At 44.2% G+C, this 20,360-nt stretch overlaps 1 protein-coding gene across 1 annotated transcript in view; it reads left to right on the top strand.

The window, feature by feature from the left end:
* LOC120986221 (adhesion G protein-coupled receptor E3-like) overlaps window positions 1-20,360 on the top strand; it is a 205,694-nt gene that overhangs the window by 168,808 nt on the left and 16,526 nt on the right. Inside the window, exons 16-17 of the mRNA XM_040414660.1 lie at window positions 8,481-8,716; window positions 9,582-9,645. Coding sequence (XP_040270594.1) covers window positions 8,481-8,716; window positions 9,582-9,645 — 300 coding nt within the window. The remainder of the gene's footprint in view (window positions 1-8,480; window positions 8,717-9,581; window positions 9,646-20,360) is intronic.

Here is a 20,360-nt window from a genome sequence, read left to right as displayed (position 1 = left end):
TCTGAGAATGTTAGTTTAGAAGGTGGAGTAATAGAGCTAATAAGTTAAAAATACATGTTTCTATGATAAGACACATTGTACAGTTTCTTATTTTCACCTATATATTCATTTGAAAATGTAGTGACTATTGAAGAGAATAGAAAATGTAATATTTATCAATTACATCTTTCAAATGCAACCGGTTCCAGGTAAAGTTTGTCTGCTTGGGACAGTTTTTTTTTTTTTTTCTCCACAAGGGTCCCTGACAATCATCTGCATGGTGACTGCCAGTATTCGCGGACTTAGATTCAGAAGGGGAGCCTGCCGGGTCATGCTGGACCTCCCTTTGTCAGCACTCCTTCCTGAAACTAATCAATCTTAGCTGCCACCACTCGTCATATCAGGCTAATGAGACAACTTTGCATGAAATATCACCTAAGTACACTCTACAACTGCTAGCATTCACAGGGTTAATAACTCAATATAGGTAACGCTTCTTTTAAGGTCATGGAATCGTTAGAACACAAGAAGGTTCTTATTAAAGTGAAGTTTCAATATCAAAAAAGGACAATGCGTACAAACAATGCGGTGATCATAGAAAATATAACATAAACTATACAGACATATATATACAGTGCAAAATAACAGTTTGTAAAATAAAAGGGATAAAAACTGAACTTTTCTCGTCACATATTGTACATTGGTAAATTTGAGTCAAAATATTTCATTTTTATTTATAAAAAATACCAAATTTACCAAAAATATTATTATATTTCTCTGCTTTTAAAACTCTTTAGGTGTTCCACAAGAATTAAAAGAAAATGTAGATGAAATTTCAGAATTTAATATTTTTGGCAGATTTTCCATTTTAATCCATTTTTTCCAGTAACAAAGCAAGGATTAACAGCCAAACAAAACTCAATATTTATTGCCCTGATTCTGTAGTTTACAGAAACACACCATATGTGGTCGTAAACTGCTGTACGGGCCCACGGCAGGGTGCAGAAGGAAAGGAACGCCATATGGTTTTTGGAAGACAGATTTCACTAGGATAATTTTAAGTTGCCATGTCACATTTGAAGACCCCCTGATGCACCCCTAGAGTAGAAACTCCCAAAAAAATACCCCATTTTGGAAACTACGGGATAAGGTAGCAGTTTTGTTGGTACTATTTTAGGGTACATATGATTTTTGGTTGCTCTATATTACACTTTTTGTGAGGCAAGGTAACAAAAAATAGCTGTTTTGGCACCATTTTTATATTTTGTTATTTACAGTCCCATGTAAATAACATCACCACCCACAACATTCAGTCCCATGTAAATAACATCACTCCCTCCCTCAGACCCCTGTAACATTCAGTCCCATGTAAATAACATCACTCCCTCCCACAGCCACCTCAACACACAGTTTCATGTAAATAACATCACTGCCTCCCACAGCCCCCTCCAACATACAGTCCCATGTAAATAACATAATCTCCTCCCACAGCCGTCTTCAACATACAGTCCCATGTAAATAACATAATCCCCTCCCACAGCCTCCTTCAACATACAGTCCTATGTAAATAACATCACCCTGCCCCAGCCACCTCCAACATGCATTCCAATGTAAATAACACCCCTCACTCCCACAGCCGTCATCAACATACAGAGTCCATGTAAATAACATAATCCTCTCCTCCAGCCCCCTCTGACACACAGTCCCATGTAAATAACATCATTCCCTCCCACAGCCGCCTTCAACATACAGTCCCATGTAAATAACATAATCCCCTCCCACAGCTGCCTTCAACATACAGTCCCATGTAAATAACATAATCCCCTCCCACAGCCGCCTTTAACATACAGTCCCATGTAAATAACATCACCCTGCCCCAGGCACCTCCAACATGCATTCCCATGTAAATAACATCCCTCACTCCCACAGCTGCCATCAACATGCAGTCCCATGTAAATAACATCACCCTGCCCCCTCCAACATTCAGTCTCATGTAAGTAACATCACTCCCTCCCACAGCTTCCATCAACATACAGTCCCATGTTAATAACATGACCCCCTCCCCAGCCACCTCCAACACACAGTCCCATGTAAATAACATCCCTCCCTTCAGCCCTAACATACAGTCCCGGTAAATAACCACAACTCCCAGCATTCCTCTGCCTTTCTCTTCACTTACCTCTCCTCGTGTAGCAGACCTCACCACCATTGGCATGCCTAGGGGGGGCGGTCCACCCCGGGTGCTGGCTTTCAGGGGGTGCCAGAAGCAATGAGTGCTTGCATCAATAAAGATGGAAGCGCTCATTGCCAGAGCGCTGACGCCCACATACTGCGGCGGGCCACGGGAGCGCATAGTTCCCTGCCCCGCCGCCTATCACCGCCATAGGCTTCATGCCTAGTAGGCCTGAGGCCTATGCAGTAGTGAAATCCCGCCGCAGGCGTGCCTGATGATGTCATTGCATGCCTGTGATGGGACGCAGCAGCACAATGAAGTGTGCGCGCCTTCCTCTCCTCTGCAATCGCAGGTCAGTATTTAGCTTTTAGGTTTTTTTTCTTTTCTTTTTTTCTTTCATGTGCCAACTTTGGGGGAAGATATGGGGGACATGGGGGGGCACGCAGGAGGACATGTGGGGTAAAAATATTATGGTGGGATACTGTGTGGGGGCAAATTATTATGGGAGGGATTACTATGTAGGGGCAAATAATTATGGTAGGGATTACTATGTGGGGGGCAAATTACTATATGGGGCAATGTGGGGTAAACTACTGTGTGGGGCAAATTACTATATGGGGGCAGTGTGGGGGAAATTACTGTGTGCGGGGCAGTGTGGGGGAAATTACTGTGCGGGGGTAGTGGGGAGGAAATTACTGTGGGAGAAACTACTGTGTGGGGGAAATTACTGTGGGGGCAAATTACTTTATGGGGGCAGTGTGGCGGGCAGTGTTGGGGAAATTACTGTGGGGGTGGGGGGGGAATTACTATGGGGGGATTACTATCCGGGGCAGTGTGGGGGAAATAGTATATGGGGGCAGTGTGGGGGGCATTGTTATTGGGGAGGCACTGTAGGGGCAATTCTATTATTTCTGGGGACAGGGATTATTACTTGGAGCACAATATAGGGTGTTACTATTACTGGGGGCACTCTAGGGGACATTATAGCTGCTGTAGACACTATAGGGACATTTGGGGTAATTTATCAAACTGGTGTAAAGTAGAACTGGCTTAGTTGCCCATAGCAGCCAATCAGATTCCACCTTTTCATTTTTGACAGCTCTTTTGGAAATCCAGTTCTATGTTACACCAGTTTGATAAATGACCCCAATTATGTCTACTGAGGTCACTATTTTTTCGCCAGTATAGTACCTGGGGCATTGGGGGGCACAACTGGCACAGTATTGGGGGTGGCAGCAGGATGACACTGTGGGGGCACCAGGATGGGGAGGTTGATGGAAAAACTGAGAAATCTAACGTGTCTGTGGTACAAACTCTGTAGAGACAAGATGCGGCTGAAAGAATTTGTCACGTAGGAGAAGAGGAAAGAGAAGGTCTACATGACAGGAGATGTCCCTGGATGTAAGAGGTATGTGGTCAAGTATTGGGGGGCGGGGGTGCCAGAGAAAGGACCCACCCCGGGTGCCAAACACCCTAGCCACTGCTCACCACAGCTTCTTCTTCCAGGTCTTCCCTTCACTGCCGTCCTCTCCTGCACTGGTCACATGATGGTGACATCATCGCAGGTCCTTCTCAGCCACTGCCTGTTTTACTGATCACTCACCACAGCCCCTTCGGCTTTTCCAGTGCATTAGATGTAATTGTATTGCAGTCCTGAGGACCGCAATACACTGCGTGCAGAATTATTAGGCAAATTAGTATTTTGACCACATCATCCTCTTTATGCATGTTGTCTTACTCCAAGCTGTATAGGCTCGAAAGCCTACTACCAATTAAGCATATTAGGTGATGTGCATCTCTGTAATGAGAAGGGGTGTGGACTAATGACATCAACACCCTATATCAGGTGTGCATAATTATTAGGCAACTTCCTTTCCTTTGGCAAAATGGGTCAAAAGAAGGACTTGACAGGCTCAGAAAAGTCAAAAATAGTGAGATATCTTGCAGAGGGATGCAGCACTCTTAAAATTGCAAAGCTTCTGAAGCGTGATCATCGAACAATCAAGCGTTTCATTCAAAATAGTCAACAGGGTCGCAAGAAGCGTGTGGAAAAACCAAGGCGCAAAATAACTGCCCATGAACTGAGAAAAGTCAAGCGTGCAGCTGCCAAGATGCCACTTGCCACCAGTTTGGCCATATTTCAGAGCTGCAACATCACTGGAGTGCCCAAAAGCACAAGGTGTGCAATACTCAGAGACATGGCCAAGGTAAGAAAGGCTGAAAGACGACCACCACTGAACAAGACACACAAGCTGAAACGTCAAGACTGGGCCAAGAAATATCTCAAGACTGATTTTTCTAAGGTTTTATGGACTGATGAAATGAGAGTGAGTCTTGATGGGCCAGATGTATGGGCCCGTGGCTGGATTGGTAAAGGGCAGAGAGCTCCAGTCCGACTCAGACGCCAGCAAGGTGGAGGTGGAGTACTGGTTTGGGCTGGTATCATCAAAGATGAGCTTGTGGGGCCTTTTCGGGTTGAGGATGGAGTCAAGCTCAACTCCCAGTCCTACTGCCAGTTTCTGGAAGACACCTTCTTCAAGCAGTGGTACAGGAAGAAGTCTGCATCCTTCAAGAAAAACATGATTTTCATGCAGGACAATGCTCCATCACACGCGTTCCAGTACTCCACAGCGTGGCTGGCAAGAAAGGGTATAAAAGAAGAAAATCTAATGACATGGCCTCCTTGTTCACCTGATCTGAACCCCATTGAGAACCTGTGGTCCATCATCAAATGTGAGATTTACAAGGAGGAAAAAACAGTACACCTCTCTGAACAGTGTCTGGGAGGCTGTGGTTGCTGCTGCACGCAATGTCTATGGTGAACAGATCAAAACACTGACAGAATCCATGGATGGCAGGCTTTTGAGTGTCCTTGCAAAGAAAGCTGGCTATATTGGTCACTGATTTGTTTTTGTTTTGTTTTTGAATGTCAGAAATGTATATTTGTGAATGTTGAGATGTTATATTGGTTTCACTGGTAAAAATAAATAATTGAAATGGGTATATATTTGTTTTTTTTAAAGTTGCCTAATAATTATGCACAGTAATAGTCACCTGCACACACAGATATCCCCCTAAAATAGCTAAAACTAAAAACAAACTAAAAACTACTTCCAAAAATATTCAGCTTTGATATTAATGAGTTTTTTGGGTTCATTGAGAACATGGTTGTTGTTCAATAATAAAATTAATCCTCAAAAATACAACTTGCCTAATAATTCTGCACTCCCTGTACAGTTATAGCTAGCTGTCAGGCAGGACATTCGGGGCCTGGGACAAAACATCAGGAGCCCAGGCCCCAAATGTTTTAACCTAGCAACGCCCCTGGTCTCTGGTTTTCTGTGTTGTTCCATCTTGCTAATTTTTATTGCTGCAATCTCCGGCCTGGACGGACCTGGAAGAGGTGATGACCCCCTACAGGAATGTAAAGGGAGGGGTTGCCTACTCCTAACAATCCTAACAATCTGGATCCCTCTATCACCACAGTGACCTGTCACTTGGACCACAGCAATAAGTTGTATTCTGCAAGGGAACAAGGCAGAACATATTCAGTTTCCTGCAGTGTCACCAGAGGAACATTAAGCACTTTATGGTTGCAGTTACTTTCTTGTAAATTCTTTTATTTTGAAAAAGTTTAAGATTACAAACATGAGAGTTACGTCACTCTCAATAAAATATAAGGAAGCAAATATAAGGTTGTAGTTACTTTCTATCCTAATTTGTAGTTACTTTCCTCTCAGCTGTGATCAGCTTTGGGGAAATATGGCAGTAAGAGGGTCATTTACTATCAGAAATACGCCTATATTAGGCTTTTTTCTGACACAGAGTGTGGCACAAAGGTTATTTGCGCATCAATCTGCGACTTTTCCCCGCTCACGCCAAGTCTAAAAAAAGTGGGCTTGGCGTAGGCTTGGAAGGAAACTGGCTGGAAGGCCTGTCTCATTCATCATTTTCTACACCTGTTCTAGGGGTAGAAAATGTTCTAAATTTAAGACAGCAAGAAAGTAAGCTAACATTTAGACCAGCGGTGGATATGGCAAAGTAATGTAGATGCTGGCACCTCTACATAACTTCTCCGGATCCATTGGCAGCTAAAGTGGCTACTAAGACCAGTGTCCAGTCTTAATAAATGACCCCCCCCTTCCCCCAAGTCTTAAATTTCACTTTAGCGTCATCACATGGCAAATTAAATGGGATGTACAGGTTCAGAGCTGAACCCGGACATACCCACAATTTCACCCAGACAGCCCTCTGATATGAGCATCGGAGCATTTCATTTGAAAGGCATTTTATGGAGTTCCTGTAAAACGGCTAGGGCAGTGCTAAAGCCCGCCCATCAAAGCCAGTGAGGTCATCGGAAGCCTCCGCCCAGCAGTGTGTTGTTATCAACAAAAAAAGCCCTTGGGGAGAGCATGGGAGCATGAAATGCTCCGATGCTAATAACAGGGTCCTGCCGGGGTGAAATTGTGGGTATGCCCAGGTTCAGCTCTGAACCTGGACAACCTCTTTAAACATTACACAGTGCCCACTGAAATCGGTTGTCTGTATTTGAGTGAGAGCAAGACATAGTTTACAACCACTTTATATTCTAGCCATAAAATGAGAGTCCTGACCTCCCCTCTTCCATTATCTCAAATGAAAATAGTTGTTCTAAACTCAAATTACCAAACCCCTGTTATATTGATCCTAAGAACTGAGCTCTTGTATTACCCTAGACCTGGGGGTACTACTAATGTAAATTGTAAATAATGTAATGTCATGCTATACACTTGGTTCACCAGCTGGGATGGGGTTGGCAGTGTTTTGCAACAGGAATAGAATTTACCATTCCCTTCCTCCTCTCTTGATGGAAGAGGGCTGCTCTGACTTCCTGCCAAGGGGGGCAGAGCTAGTTAGTGAGTTAGAAAGTATAGAGAGTGAGGATTAAGGGAGCCTGCGATCCAGCTCCTGCTCGTCCAGTCCATGATCACCCCAGGGGCAGCTCATCTAGAAGGAACACTGCCCCCAGAGAGCCTGCAGGGTCTCAGGCTACATATAATTTGTAAGCCATAGCATATTTTTGTCAGCAAAGTGATCAAGCAATCAAGCTACACAGACTCTGCTGCAAGATGCAGGGAAACACGTCAAGACACCACCACCATAGTTCAGGGCAGGCATAGCTAGAAGCCTGCATCATACAGTAAACACCTACAGCCACAGGTGCCAGGGTAGAGGCGTAGGGAAAGGAATGGGGGAAAAAGACCTTGTCTGCTAGAAAACTTCTGTGTCTTATCTTCTGCCACATTGCAGTTTCTCCTCCCAAATAATGAGGTATGGTGGCTGTCAGAGTACAAACTAATGCTGGATGTGCTGCTATTCGTTTTTCACTTACTCAGGGTCGGATTGGGAACTTAAAGTGGTCATGGAAAAAGACCTAAAAGTGGCACCATACTATAGGGGGGTCCAAATTGACAGACGGTGGGGGAAGAGAAGTATATGGAGACAGCAATACCATAGTGCAGAACAAAATACTGCCTCAGTAGAGCCAAATACCACAGTGCAGCACAAAATACTGCCACCCGCTCCACAGTATGAAACTATATTATTGTCCTGAGTATGTTGCAATACATGAGCAATACAGTTGAAATCAGGAGTGTACATGTGGCCGCAGGCCAGGTGCCTAAATAACTGATGCTCTTACATTAATTAATGCTGGGAGCATCAGATCTTTATGTATCTGGCTGGTGGCCAAGAGGAGGGCACGGGTGGCAGAACATTTCCCTGTAGGGTCTATGGCCAGTCCGCTCATGCACTCAGTAAAGAAAGACATACTTTGTTCTATAATCTCTGCCTGGCTCCTTCTATTCACAGGGAACCCCAGGGAGCTCACAGTAACACAACATCTAATCAGGACCACTACCTCCTCGATCCTCTGCACTGGTTCCTCCGAGATTTACTGGACTCTTAGCTATACAGTGATGTCTTTATTTCTTCAGTTTCAGGTGGGCAGGGAGAGCAGGAATTCATGAATAACCATGACTCTTCTCAGGTGGCCGGGACTCTTTTCCAGGCCCAGTCTGCAATGATTGTGATGTTGGTTCTCGGCAACCACTTACTTTTAACTTTTAAATGACAGACCGCCAAAATCAACTCACCTGTCTCTACTCTATGCTGCCTTTAGTATTGGCAGAATGAAGTTGATGACCGGTTCCCTTTAAATAAAAATATATTTGGCACATTTTACTCCAATGTACGTTAATAACCAATGACCCCCCCCCCCCCCCCCCCCAAGTTCTTCGTGAAATGTTTTTCATGCTTCTCATTCCACCTTCTTTTCCATTCTGTCCAGATCCTGTGCTCAGTCATTGCTGGTGGACTTCACTTCTTATTCCTCAGTGCCTTCTGCTGGATGTCGATAGAGAGTGTAATGTTGTTTATGACTGTGCGGAACCTAAGAGCTGTGAATTACATGACTTCTCACCGGTCTAACTTCCCAACGATGTCCTTGTTTGGGTTTGGGATTCCCACTTTGATTGTTGGGATCTCTGCAGCCATAGAGGCAGATGGCTATGGAACAAATCAATAGTAAGTCACTTCCAGCCTTCTCTTCAGTCTTGACTTTGAACAATAAGGTATTTTTTATGATTTTAGACTCACATTTGTTCCACTATAAAATATAAATCTATGAGTTTGTTGAACATCCTATTCTACGGCCATGGTCATTACTATATACAATAGCTGGGTTCCTTTTTACGGTCACAGCTTTCACTCTTCTGGGGAGGCTTTCCACAAATGTGTCTGTAGAAAATGATGTCCATTTGGCCAAAAGAGCTTTATCAGGCCAAGGGCTGATGTTAGATGACAAGATCTGGTCCCATCTGGTAACCCTCAAATGTATAAAAACGGCAGGTGTTTTGTGTCAAGGGGTTGTCCGAGTTCAAAGCTGAACGCGAACACAACTAATCTGCACTCATTCACAATGAATGAGCGGAGCATCTGAGCTTTTCACGCTCTGATGCTCTCCCTTGCCCTGTGCTGAATTGTGCAGGGCAAGAGAATTTTCTTAAGATCCAGTGATGTACCAGGCTCTCCATAGACAAGCTAGGTGGAAGCCTCTGCCAAGCAGTGTCCAAAAGTAAACAAACAGCCGTTGCCCTATGCAATGCAGCTCAGGGCAAGGGGGAGCATTAGAGCATGAAATGCTCCAGTCATTCATGGTGAATGAGTGCAGATCGGGTTGTGTCCAGGTTCAGGTCTGAACCCGGACAGCCCCTTTAAGTGTACTCATGTATGATCTGCAGAACTCATGTGCTTCTGATAGGGTCCTTTATATGGCTAAAATTAAACGATTGTGAAAGGTACTGTTCTAGTCATAGAAAAGTATATTAGATGTCTGTGTAATATGACAAACCACCATAATGGTTAGCATTGTATCATATATTTCTTACAGTTGTTGGCTCAGACACAACTCTACAATTTGGAGTTTCCTTGGCCCAGTCGCTCTGGTTATCGTTGTGAGTACATATAGTATTATCAGACTGATCATCTATCTAACTAACCCTTTTTATATGCTTCTTTACATATCAATATAGCTAGATACTGTATAAGCATTATACAATGCATCTAGGAATTTTCATAAGAATGTCAATTGTCCACAATGAAGACGTAAAAGTGTATCACGATGGCAGATTTTCTGCCCGATGATCCCTAACATTAGCATAAGAACACAGATGAAAAATGACCAGCGTCTTCCTTTATGCAAGATTTATTTCCAACCAACACAGCAGACAAGCCTTTCTCAAGCCATATTAAAATCCACAAATTGTGAACATATATACTTCCCACAAGGGGTTGTGCCAAATTTTCCTCCAATAAGCGTTTAATATACATTTATACCTCATCATATATATCATCATACAGTGTTAACCCATGTAGTAAATCACCTTATACATCTTCCTCTCACCAACATTAGTGCACAAGTGAGCTGCAGTATGGCCGCCACCGTCCGTCTCCTCAGCGTCCCTGACGATTCACTGCGCATGTCTCTGCTCATCACGTCTTACGTCACAATCTCTCCTACTGCGCATGTCACGTCCCTTCTTTTCATCTTCACACAACTTTATTGGCAGGGACAACGGCATAACAAACATTGTTTCCGCATTATACACTGCTCAAAAAAATAAAGGGAACACTTAAACAACACAATGTAACTCCAAGTCAATCACACTTCTGTGAAATCAAACTGTCCACTTAGGAAGCAACACTGAGTGACAATCAATTTCACATGCTGTTGTGCAAATGGGATAGACAACAGGTGGAAATTATAGGCAATTAGCAAGACACCCCCAATAAAGGAGTGGTTCTGCAGGTGGTGACCTGACCACTTCTCAGTTCCTATGCTTCCTGGCTGATGTTTTGGTCACTTTTGAATGCTGGCGGTGCTTTCACTCTAGTGGTAGCATGAGACGGAGTCTACAACCCACACAAGTGGCTCAGGTAGTGCAGCTTATCCAGGATGGCACATCAATGCGAGCTGTGGCAAGAAGGTTTGCTGTGTCTGTCAGCGTAGTGTCCAGAGCATGGAGGCGCTACCAGGAGACAGGCCAGTACATCAGGAGACGTGGAGGAGGCCGTAGGAGGGCAACAACCCAGCAGCAGGACCGCTACCTCCGCCTTTGTGCAAGGAGGAACAGGAGGAGCACTGCCAGAGCCCTGCAAAATGACCTCCAGCAGGCCACAAATGTGCATGTGTCTGCTCAAACGGTCAGAAACAGACTCCATGAGGGTGATATGAGGGCCCGACGTCCACAGGTGGGGGTTGGGCTTACAGCCCAACACCGTGCAGGACATTTGGCATTTGCCAGAGAACACCAAGATTGGCAAATTCGCCACTGGCGCCCCGTGCTCTTCACAGATGAAAGCAGGTTCACACTGAGTACATGTGACAGACGTGACAGAGTCTGGAGACGCCGTAGAGAACGTTCTGCTGCCTGAAACATCCTCCAGCATGACCGGTTTGGCACTGGGTCAGTAATGGTGTCGGGTGGCATTTCTTTGGAGGGCCGCACAGCCTTCCATGTGCTCGCCAGAGGTAGCCTGACTGCCATTAGGTACCGAGATGAGATCCTCAGACCCCCTGTGAGACCATATTCTGGTGCGGTTGGCCCTGGGTTCCTCCTAATGCAAAAAAATGCTAGACCTCATGTGGCTGGAGTGTGTCAGCAGTTCCTGCAAGACGAAGGCATTGATGCTATGGACTGGCCCGCCCGTTCCCCAGACCTGAATCCAATTGAGCACATCTGGGACATCATGTCTCGCTCTATCCACCAACGTCACGTTGCACCACAGACTGTCCAGGAGTTGGCAGATGCTTTAGTCCAGGTCTGGGAGGAGATCCCTCAGGAGACCGTCCGCCACCTCATCAGGAGCACGCACAGGCGTTGTAGGGAGGTCATACAGGCACGTGGAGGCCAGACACACTACTGAGCCTCATTTTGACTTGTTTTAAGGACATTACATCAAAGTTGGATCAGCCTGTAGTGTGTTTTTCCACTTTAATTTTGAGGGTGACTCCAAATCCAGACCTCCATGAGTTGAAAAATTTGATTTCCATTTTTTAATTTTTGTGTGATTTTGTTGTCAGCACATTCAACTATGTAAAGAACAAAGTATTTCAGAAGAATATTTAATTAACTCAGATCTAGGATGTGTTATTTTTGTGTTCCCTTTATTTTTTTGAGCAGTGTATATACTATCATATCTACCGCAATGTGAAGGAGTCAAATTTTAACTCCTTCCACAGTGATTCTATAACCCTGGACCCTGTCCATGTACTGGTTCGTTATAATACATATTTAAATACCCCTACATAACGCCAACGTCCCGTCCCTGTCAAAGTGTATTTACTATGGAGACATGCGCATATTGCCACCATTCCGCAGCTCACTGTAAGACAAAAACATAACCCAATATTAGCATATACACTCACCTAAAGAATTATTAAGAACACCTGTTCTATTTCTCATTAATGCAATTATCTAGTCAACCAATCACATGGCAGTTGTTTCAATGCATTTAGGGGGGTGGTCCTGGTCAAGACAATCTCCTGAACTCCAAACTGAATGTCAGAATGGGAAAGAAAGGTGTTTTAAGCAATTTTGAGCGTGGCATTGTTGTTGGTGCCAGACGGGCCGGTCTGAGTATTTCACAATCTGCTCAGTTACTGGGATTTTCACGCACAACCATTTCTAGGGTTTACAAAGAATGGTGTGAAAAGGGAAAAACATCCAGTATGCGGCAGTCCTGTGGGCAAAAATGCCTTGTGGATGCTAGAGGTCAGAGGAGAATGGGCCGACTGATTCAAGCTGATAGAAGAGCAACGTTGACTGAAATAACCACTCGTTACAACCGAGGTATGCAGCAAAGCATTTGTGAAGCCACACCACGCACAACCTTGAGGCGGATGGGCTACAACAGCAGAAGACCCCACCGGGTACCACTCATCTCCACTACAAATAGGAAAAAGAGGCTACAATTTGCACGAGCTCACCAAAATTGGACTGTTGAAGACTGGAAAAATGTTGCCTGGTCTGATGAGTCTCGATATCTGTTGAGACATTCAAATGGTAGAGTCCGAATTTGGCGTAAACAGAATGAGAACATGTATCCATCCTCTGATGGCTACTTCCAGCAGGATAATGCACCATGTCACAAAGCTCGAATCATTTCAAATTGGTTTCTTGAACATGACAATGAGTTCACTGTACTAAAATGGCCCCCACAGTCACCAGATCTCCACCCAATAGAGCATCTTTGAGATGTGGTGGAACGGGAGGTTCGTGCCCTGGATGTGCATCCGTCAAATCTTCATCAACTGCAAGATGCTATCCTATCAATATGGGCCAACATTTCTAAAGAATGCTATCAGCACCTTGTTGAATCAATGCCACGTAGAATTAAGGCAGTTCTGAAGGCAAAAGGGGGTCCAACACCGTATTAATATGGTGTTCCTAATAATTCTTTAGGTGAGTGTATATACTCTAGTGATTAAATTGATTAATAAAAATACACCATATATTTCTCATTTAGTGATTAAGTTGCTTAATAAAATACACCATAATACAATATTATAAAATACATTATCATCCGCCCATAAAATCCCATATACACAGGTCTAGACCATACAAGGATAACAGGGGCGTCACAGGAGACTCACATTGTATTCCACATTCAAACCCCTCGGCTGTAATGTCTGCAGCGTGTGAATCCATCTGAGTTCCTTCTTTCGTAGAAGGGCTTCCCTGTCCCCACCCCTATGTAATGGGGGTTTGAAATCAATGACCCTAAACCTCAATTGGTTCACAGAAGTGCCCTTTCTCTTAAAATGTTTCAGTATCGGCAACTCCATAATCTCCTTTCTAATCGTACTCTTATGCTTGTTGATTCTCTCCCTAACCTCCATAGTTGTTTCTCCTATATACATCAAGCAGCAAGGACATGTTATTGTGTATATCACATAGTCTGACCTACATGTATACCTTTCTTTAATCCTATACACTTCACCACTCTGTGGGTGAGTAAATGTATCACCCATCACCAGATTTCCACAATTACAACATCCCAGACATGGGAAATTTCCTTTTCGTGGTGTCATTAGATATGTCTGTCCATCTTTTTTCATAGACCTAATATCTGATTTTACCAGCCTATCCTTCAGATTTTTATTCCTTCTATACAACATCAATGGTTGTTACTTAAACTCCATCACCTCAGGGCAGCCCCTCTCTAACATGATCCAATCTTGTCTCAAAATCTGTGCTACACTTGGACTTAATCCTCCAAATGTGGACACAAATGGTATATGCATCCCCTTATCTTGTTTCTTTCCCTTATTATTTTTCTTTTTCATCACACCTCCTCCCTCCTCACATATTAACATCTGTGTGCCCAGTCTATGCAGAAGGGCACCTGGGTATCCCCTCTGCATGAACCTAGCATACATCTCATCAATCCTTATCTGTATTTTAGCCTCATCTGATACAATATTAGGGATCATTATTTCAGAAGACTTAGGCCTCTTTCACACTTGCGTTGTCCGGATCCGGCGTGTACTCCACTTGCCGGAATTACACGCCGGATCCGGAAAAACGCAAGTGTACTGAAAGCATTTGAAGACGGCTTTCAGTGTTGCCATAGTAGGAGCGGGGAGCGGGGGAGCGGTATACTTACAGTCCGTGCGGCTCCCGGGGCGCTCCAGAATGACGTCAGAGCGCCCCATGCCATGGATGACGTGCCATGCGATCACGTGATCCATGCGCTTGGGACGCCCTGACGTCACTCTGGAGCGCCCCGGGAGCTGCACGGACGGTAAGTATGCTGCTCCCCCGCTCCCCGCTACACTTTACCATGGCTGCCAGGACTTTAGCGTCCCGGCAGCCATGGTAACCATTCAGAAAAAGCTAAACGTCGGATGCGGCAATGCGCCAAAACAACGTTTAGCTTAAGGCCGGATCCGGATCAATGCCTTTCAATGGGCATTAATTCCGGATCCGGCATTGCGGCAAGTCTTCAGGATTTTTGGCCGGAGCAAAAAGCGCAGCATGCTGCGGTATTTTCTCCGGCCAAAAAACGTTCCGTTCCGGAACTGAAGACATCCTGATGCATCCTGAACGGATTTCACTCCATTCAGAATGCATTAGGATAAAACTGATCAGGATTCTTCCGGCATAGAGCCCCGACGACGGAACTCTATGCCGGAAGAAAAGAACGCAGGTGTGAAAGAGCCCTTAAAGGTAGGCAGACAATGTCACAGAGCAGCAGGAAATGCTAGCAGAATGCTTGGGTGTATAGCAAGAGGAATTACCAGTAGAAAGAGGGAGGTGCTCATGCCGCTCTACAGAGCACTAGTGAGACCTCATTTGGAGTATTGTGCTCAGTACTGGAGACCATATCTCCAGAAGGATATTTATACTTTGGAGAGAGTTCAGAGAAGAGCTACTAAACTAGTACATGGATTGCAGGATAAAACTTACCAGGAAAGATTAAAGGACCTTAACATGCATAGCTTGGAAGAAAGACGAGCCAGAGGGGATATGATAGAAACTTTTAAATACATAAAGGGAATCAACAAGGTAAAAGAGGAAAGAATATTTAAAAGAAGAAAAACTGCTACAAGAGGACATAGTTTTAAATTAGAGGGGCAAAGGTTTAAAAGTAATATCAGGAAGTATTACTTTACTGAGAGAGTAGTGGATGCATGGAATAGCCTTCCTGCAGAAGTGGTAGCTGCAAATACAGTGGAGGAGTTTAAGCATGCATGGGATAGGCATAAGGCTATCCTTCATATAAGATAGGGCCAGGGGCTATCCATAGTATTCAGTATATTGGGCAGACTAGATGGGCCAAATGGTTCTTATCTGCCGACACATTCTATGTTTCTATGTTTCTAATATGCCTAATCTACAAGAGTTGACTTCAGGACAAAGAATTCTTCATATGTTTCGGGTGATTACTCCAATAATATAACATGCTTTTCCTATCAGTTGGTTTCACAAAATTGTCCGTCTTAATCACTTCATCCTCTATGTATACAAGCACATCTAAGAATTGGATTGATTGTTGTGACCTCGTCATAGTAAAGTACAGCCCTTCCACACTCTGATTCAGATAGTTAAAGAAGTCAATTAGATCATCCTCCTCTCCTTTCCATATCATAAAGATATAGTCGATGTAGCGCCACCAACACTGGATGCGCCCACCAAACCTGGACCCATACACGTACCGATTCTCGAACCGCCCCATAAAGATATTGGCATAAGTCTGGGCCACGTTCGATCCCATCGCCGAGCCCCTCCTCTGCCAATAGAGGTCGTCCCCAAAGAGGAAATAATTCCTCCCAAGGACGACCTCAAGCAGTCCGAGGATCAGTTGTACACATCCCGAGTTGGCCAGCGCCACATCGACGGCATCCAAAGCTTCCTTATGTTTTATGGACGTGTATAATGACACTACCTGGTAACCCTCCACAAAGGCTATTCCTTCCAATTTTGACAGGAAATCCCTCAGCTGTGGAAAATCGGCGAAGCACTTTATCCAGAAAAATGGCTATTGGGCTAAAAATAGATCCCCTCCCTGACACAATTGGCCTGCCAGGTGGATCACTAAGATCCTTATGTATCTTCGGAAGTGTATACAATACTGGTGTAATTGGTTTCTCCACAATAAGAAATTTACTCAAGTCATTGTATATAATACCCCTATCATAGGCATCATTTACCTTCTTTTCTATTATTCTTTGAATCTCAAATTTGGGGTCCATATTCAGCCTTGTATACACTTCACTATCACCCAATTGTTTCCAAATCTCTGCCCTATATTTTGCCGCATCCATCACCACAACTGCACCCCCTTTGTCCGCTTGTTTAACCACCTCAGCCCCCTTAGCTTAAACACCCTTAATGACCAGGCCACTTTTTACACTTCTGCACTACACTACTTTCACCGTTTATTGCTCGGTCATGCAACTTACCACCCAAATGAATTTTACCTCCTTTTCTTCTCACTAATAGAGCTTTCATTTAGTGGTATTTCATTGCTGCTGACATTTTTACTTTTTTTGTTATTAATCGAAATTTAACGATTTTTTTGCAAAAAAATGACATTTTTCACTTTCAGTTGTAAAATTTTGCAAAAAAAAACGACATACATATATAAATTTTTCTCAAAATTTATTGTTCTACATGTCTTTGATAAAAAAAAAATGTTTGGGTAAAAAAAAAAAATGGTTTGGGTAAAAGTTATAGCGTTTACAAACTATGGTACAAAAATGTGAATTTCCGCTTTTTGAAGCAGCTCTGACTTTCTGAGCACCTGTCATGTTTCCTGAGGTTCTACAATGGCCAGACAGTACAAACACCCTACAAATGACCCCATTTCGGAAAGTAGACACCCTAAGGTATTCGCTGATGGGCATAGTGAGTTCATAGAACTTTTTATTTTTTGTCACAAGTTAGCGGAAAATGATGATTTTTTTTCTTTTTTTTTTTCTTACAAAGTCTCATATTCCACTAACTTGTGACAAAAAATAAAAAATTCGATGAACTCACTATGCCCATCAGCGAATACCTTGGGGTGTCTTCTTTCCAAAATGGGGTCACTTGTGGGGTAGTTATACTGCCCTGGCATTCTAGGGGCTCAAATGTGTGGTAAGTAGTTTGAAATCAAAATCTGTAAAAAATGGCCGGTGAAATCCGAAAGGTGCTCTTTGGAATGTGGGCCCCTTTGCCCACCTAGGCTGCAAAAAAGTGTCACACATGTGGTATCTCCGTACTCAGGAGAAGTTGGGCAATGTGTTTTGGGGTGTTATTTTACATATACCCATGCTGGGTGAGATAAATATCTTGGTCAAATGCCAACTTTGTATAAAAAAAATGGGAAAAGTTGTCTTTTGCCAAGATATTTATCTCACCCAGCATGGGTATATGTAAAATGACACCCCAAAACACATTGCCCAACTTCTCCTGACAACGGAGATACCACATGTGTGACACTTTTTTGCAACCTAGGTGGGCAAAGGGGCCCACATTCCAAAGAGCACCTTTCGGATTTCACCGGCCATTTTTTACAGATTTTGATTTCAAACTACTTACCACACATTTGGGCCCCTAGAATGCCAGGGCAGTATAACTACCCCACAAGTGACCCCATTTTGGAAAGAAGACACCCCCAGGTATTCGCTGATGGGCATAGTGAGTTCATGGAAGTTTTTATTTTTTGTCACAAGTTAGTGGAATATTAGACTTTGTAAGAAAAAAAAAAATCATCATTTTCCGCTAACTTGTGACAAAAAATATAAAATTCTAGGAACTCTCCATGCCCCTCACGGAATACCTTGGGGTGTCTTCTTTCCAAAATGGGGTCACTTGTGGGGTAGTTATACTGCCCTGGCATTTTCCAGGGGCCCTAATGTGTGGTAAGTACGTAAATGACCTGTGAAATCCTAAAGGTGCTCTTTGGAATGTGGGCCCCTTTACCCACCTAGGCTGCAAAAAAGTGTCACACATGTGGTATCGCCGTATTTAGGAGAAGTTGGGCAATGTGTTTTGGGGTGTCTTTTTACATATACTCATGCTGGGTGAGAGAAATATCTCGGCAAAAGACAACCTTTCCCATTTTTTTATCCAAAGTAGGCATTTGACCAAGATATTTATCTCACCCAGCATGGGTATATGTAAAATGACACCCCAAAACACATTGCCCAACTTCTCCTGAGTACGGAGATACCAGATGTGTGACACTTTTTTGCAGCCTAGATGCGCAAAGGGGCCCACATTCCTTTTATGAGGGCATTTTTAGACATTTGGATCCCAGACTTCTTCTCACGCTTTAGGGCCCCTAGAATGCCAGGGCAGTATAAATACCCCACATGTGACCCCATTTTGGAAAGAAGACACCCCAAGGTATTCAATGAGGGGCATGGCGAGTTCATAGAATTTTTTTTTTTTTGGCACAAGTTAGCGGAAATTGATTATTTATTTTTTTTTCTCACAAAGTCTCCCTTTCCGCTAACTTGGGACAAAAATTTCAATCTTTCATGGACTCAATATGCCCCTCACAGAATACCTTGGGGTGTCTTCTTTCCGAAATGTGGTCACATGTGGGGTATTTATACTGCCCTGGCATTCTAGGGGCCCTAAAGCGTGAGAAGAAGTCTGGAATATAAATGTCTAAAAAATTTTACGCATTTGGATTCCGTGAGGGGTATGGTGACTTCATGTGAGATTTTATTTTTTGACACAAGTTAGTGGAATATGAGACTTTGTAAGAAAAAAAAAAAATATTTCCGCTAACTTGGGCCAAAAAAATGTCTGAATGGAGCCTTACAGGGGGGTGATCAATGACAGGGGGGTGATCAGGGAGTCTATATGGGGTGATCACCCCCTTGTCATTTATCACCCCCCTATAAGGCTCCATTTAGATGTTCGTATGTGTTTTGCGGATCCGATCCATGTATCCGTGGATCCGTAAAAAACATACGGACATCTGAATGCAGCCTTACAGGGGGGTGATCAATGACAGGGGGGTGATCAATGACAGGGGGGTGATCAGGGAGTCTATATGGGGTGATCACCCCCCTGTAAGGCTCCATTCAGATGTCCGTATGTGTTTTGCGGATCCGATCCATGTATCAGTGGATCCGTAAAAATCATACGGACATCTGAATGCAGCCTGACAGGGGGGTGATCAATGACAGGGGGGTGATCAATGACAGGGGGGTGATCAATGACAGGGGGGTGATCAGGGAGTCTATATGGGGTGATCACCCCCCTGTAAGGCTCCATTCAAATGTCCGTATGTGTTTTGCGGATTCGATCCATGTATCAGTGGATCCGTAAAAATCATACGGACATCTGAATGCAGCCTTACAGGGGGGTGATCAATGACAGGGGGGTGATCAATGACAGGGGGGTGATCAGGGAGTCTATATGGGGTGATCACCCCCGTCATTGATCACCCCCCTGTAAGGCTGCATTCAGATGTCCGTATGCGTTTTGCGGATCCGATCCATGTATCAGTGGATCCGTAAAAATCATATGGACATCTGAATGGAGCCTTACAGGGGGGTGATCAATGACAGGGGGGTGATCAGGGAGTCTATATGGGGTGATCAGGGGTTCATAAGGGGTTAATAAGTGACAGGGGGGGTGTAGTGTAGTGTAGTGGTGTTTGGTGCTACTTTACTGAGCTACCTGTGTCCTCTGGTGGTCGATCCAAACAAAAGGGACCACCAGAGGACCAGGTAGCAGGTATATTAGACGCTGTTATCAAAACAGCGTCTAATATACCTGCTAGGGGTTAAAAAAATCACATCTCCAGCCTGCCAGCGAACGATCGCCGATGGCAGGCTGGAGATCCACTCGCTTACCTTCCGATCCTGTGAACGCGCGCGCCTGTGTGCGCGCGTTCACAGGAAATCTCGCGTCTCGCGAGATGACGCATATATGCGTGACTCTGCGCAGGGCTGCCGCCTCCGGAACGCGATCCTGCGTTAGGCGGTCCGGAGGCGGTTAATGACTATTTTTTTTATTATCCATCAATTGTTTTAACACATCTCTTTCCAGTCTTGAGAGGTTATGTCCCGGACTTCCCATAGAGAATCCGGCCCTCCTCAATTCAGCCACCCTGCGAGTCACCAACTCAATGTATGACTCCACAAAGTAATTGTCTTGAG

Source organism: Bufo bufo, chromosome 1 (assembly GCF_905171765.1).
Source record: "Bufo bufo chromosome 1, aBufBuf1.1, whole genome shotgun sequence".
Classification (NCBI taxonomy): domain Eukaryota; kingdom Metazoa; phylum Chordata; class Amphibia; order Anura; family Bufonidae; genus Bufo; species Bufo bufo.
The sequence above is the reverse complement of the archived record's forward strand: the minus strand, read 5'-3'. Positions and strand labels throughout refer to the sequence as shown.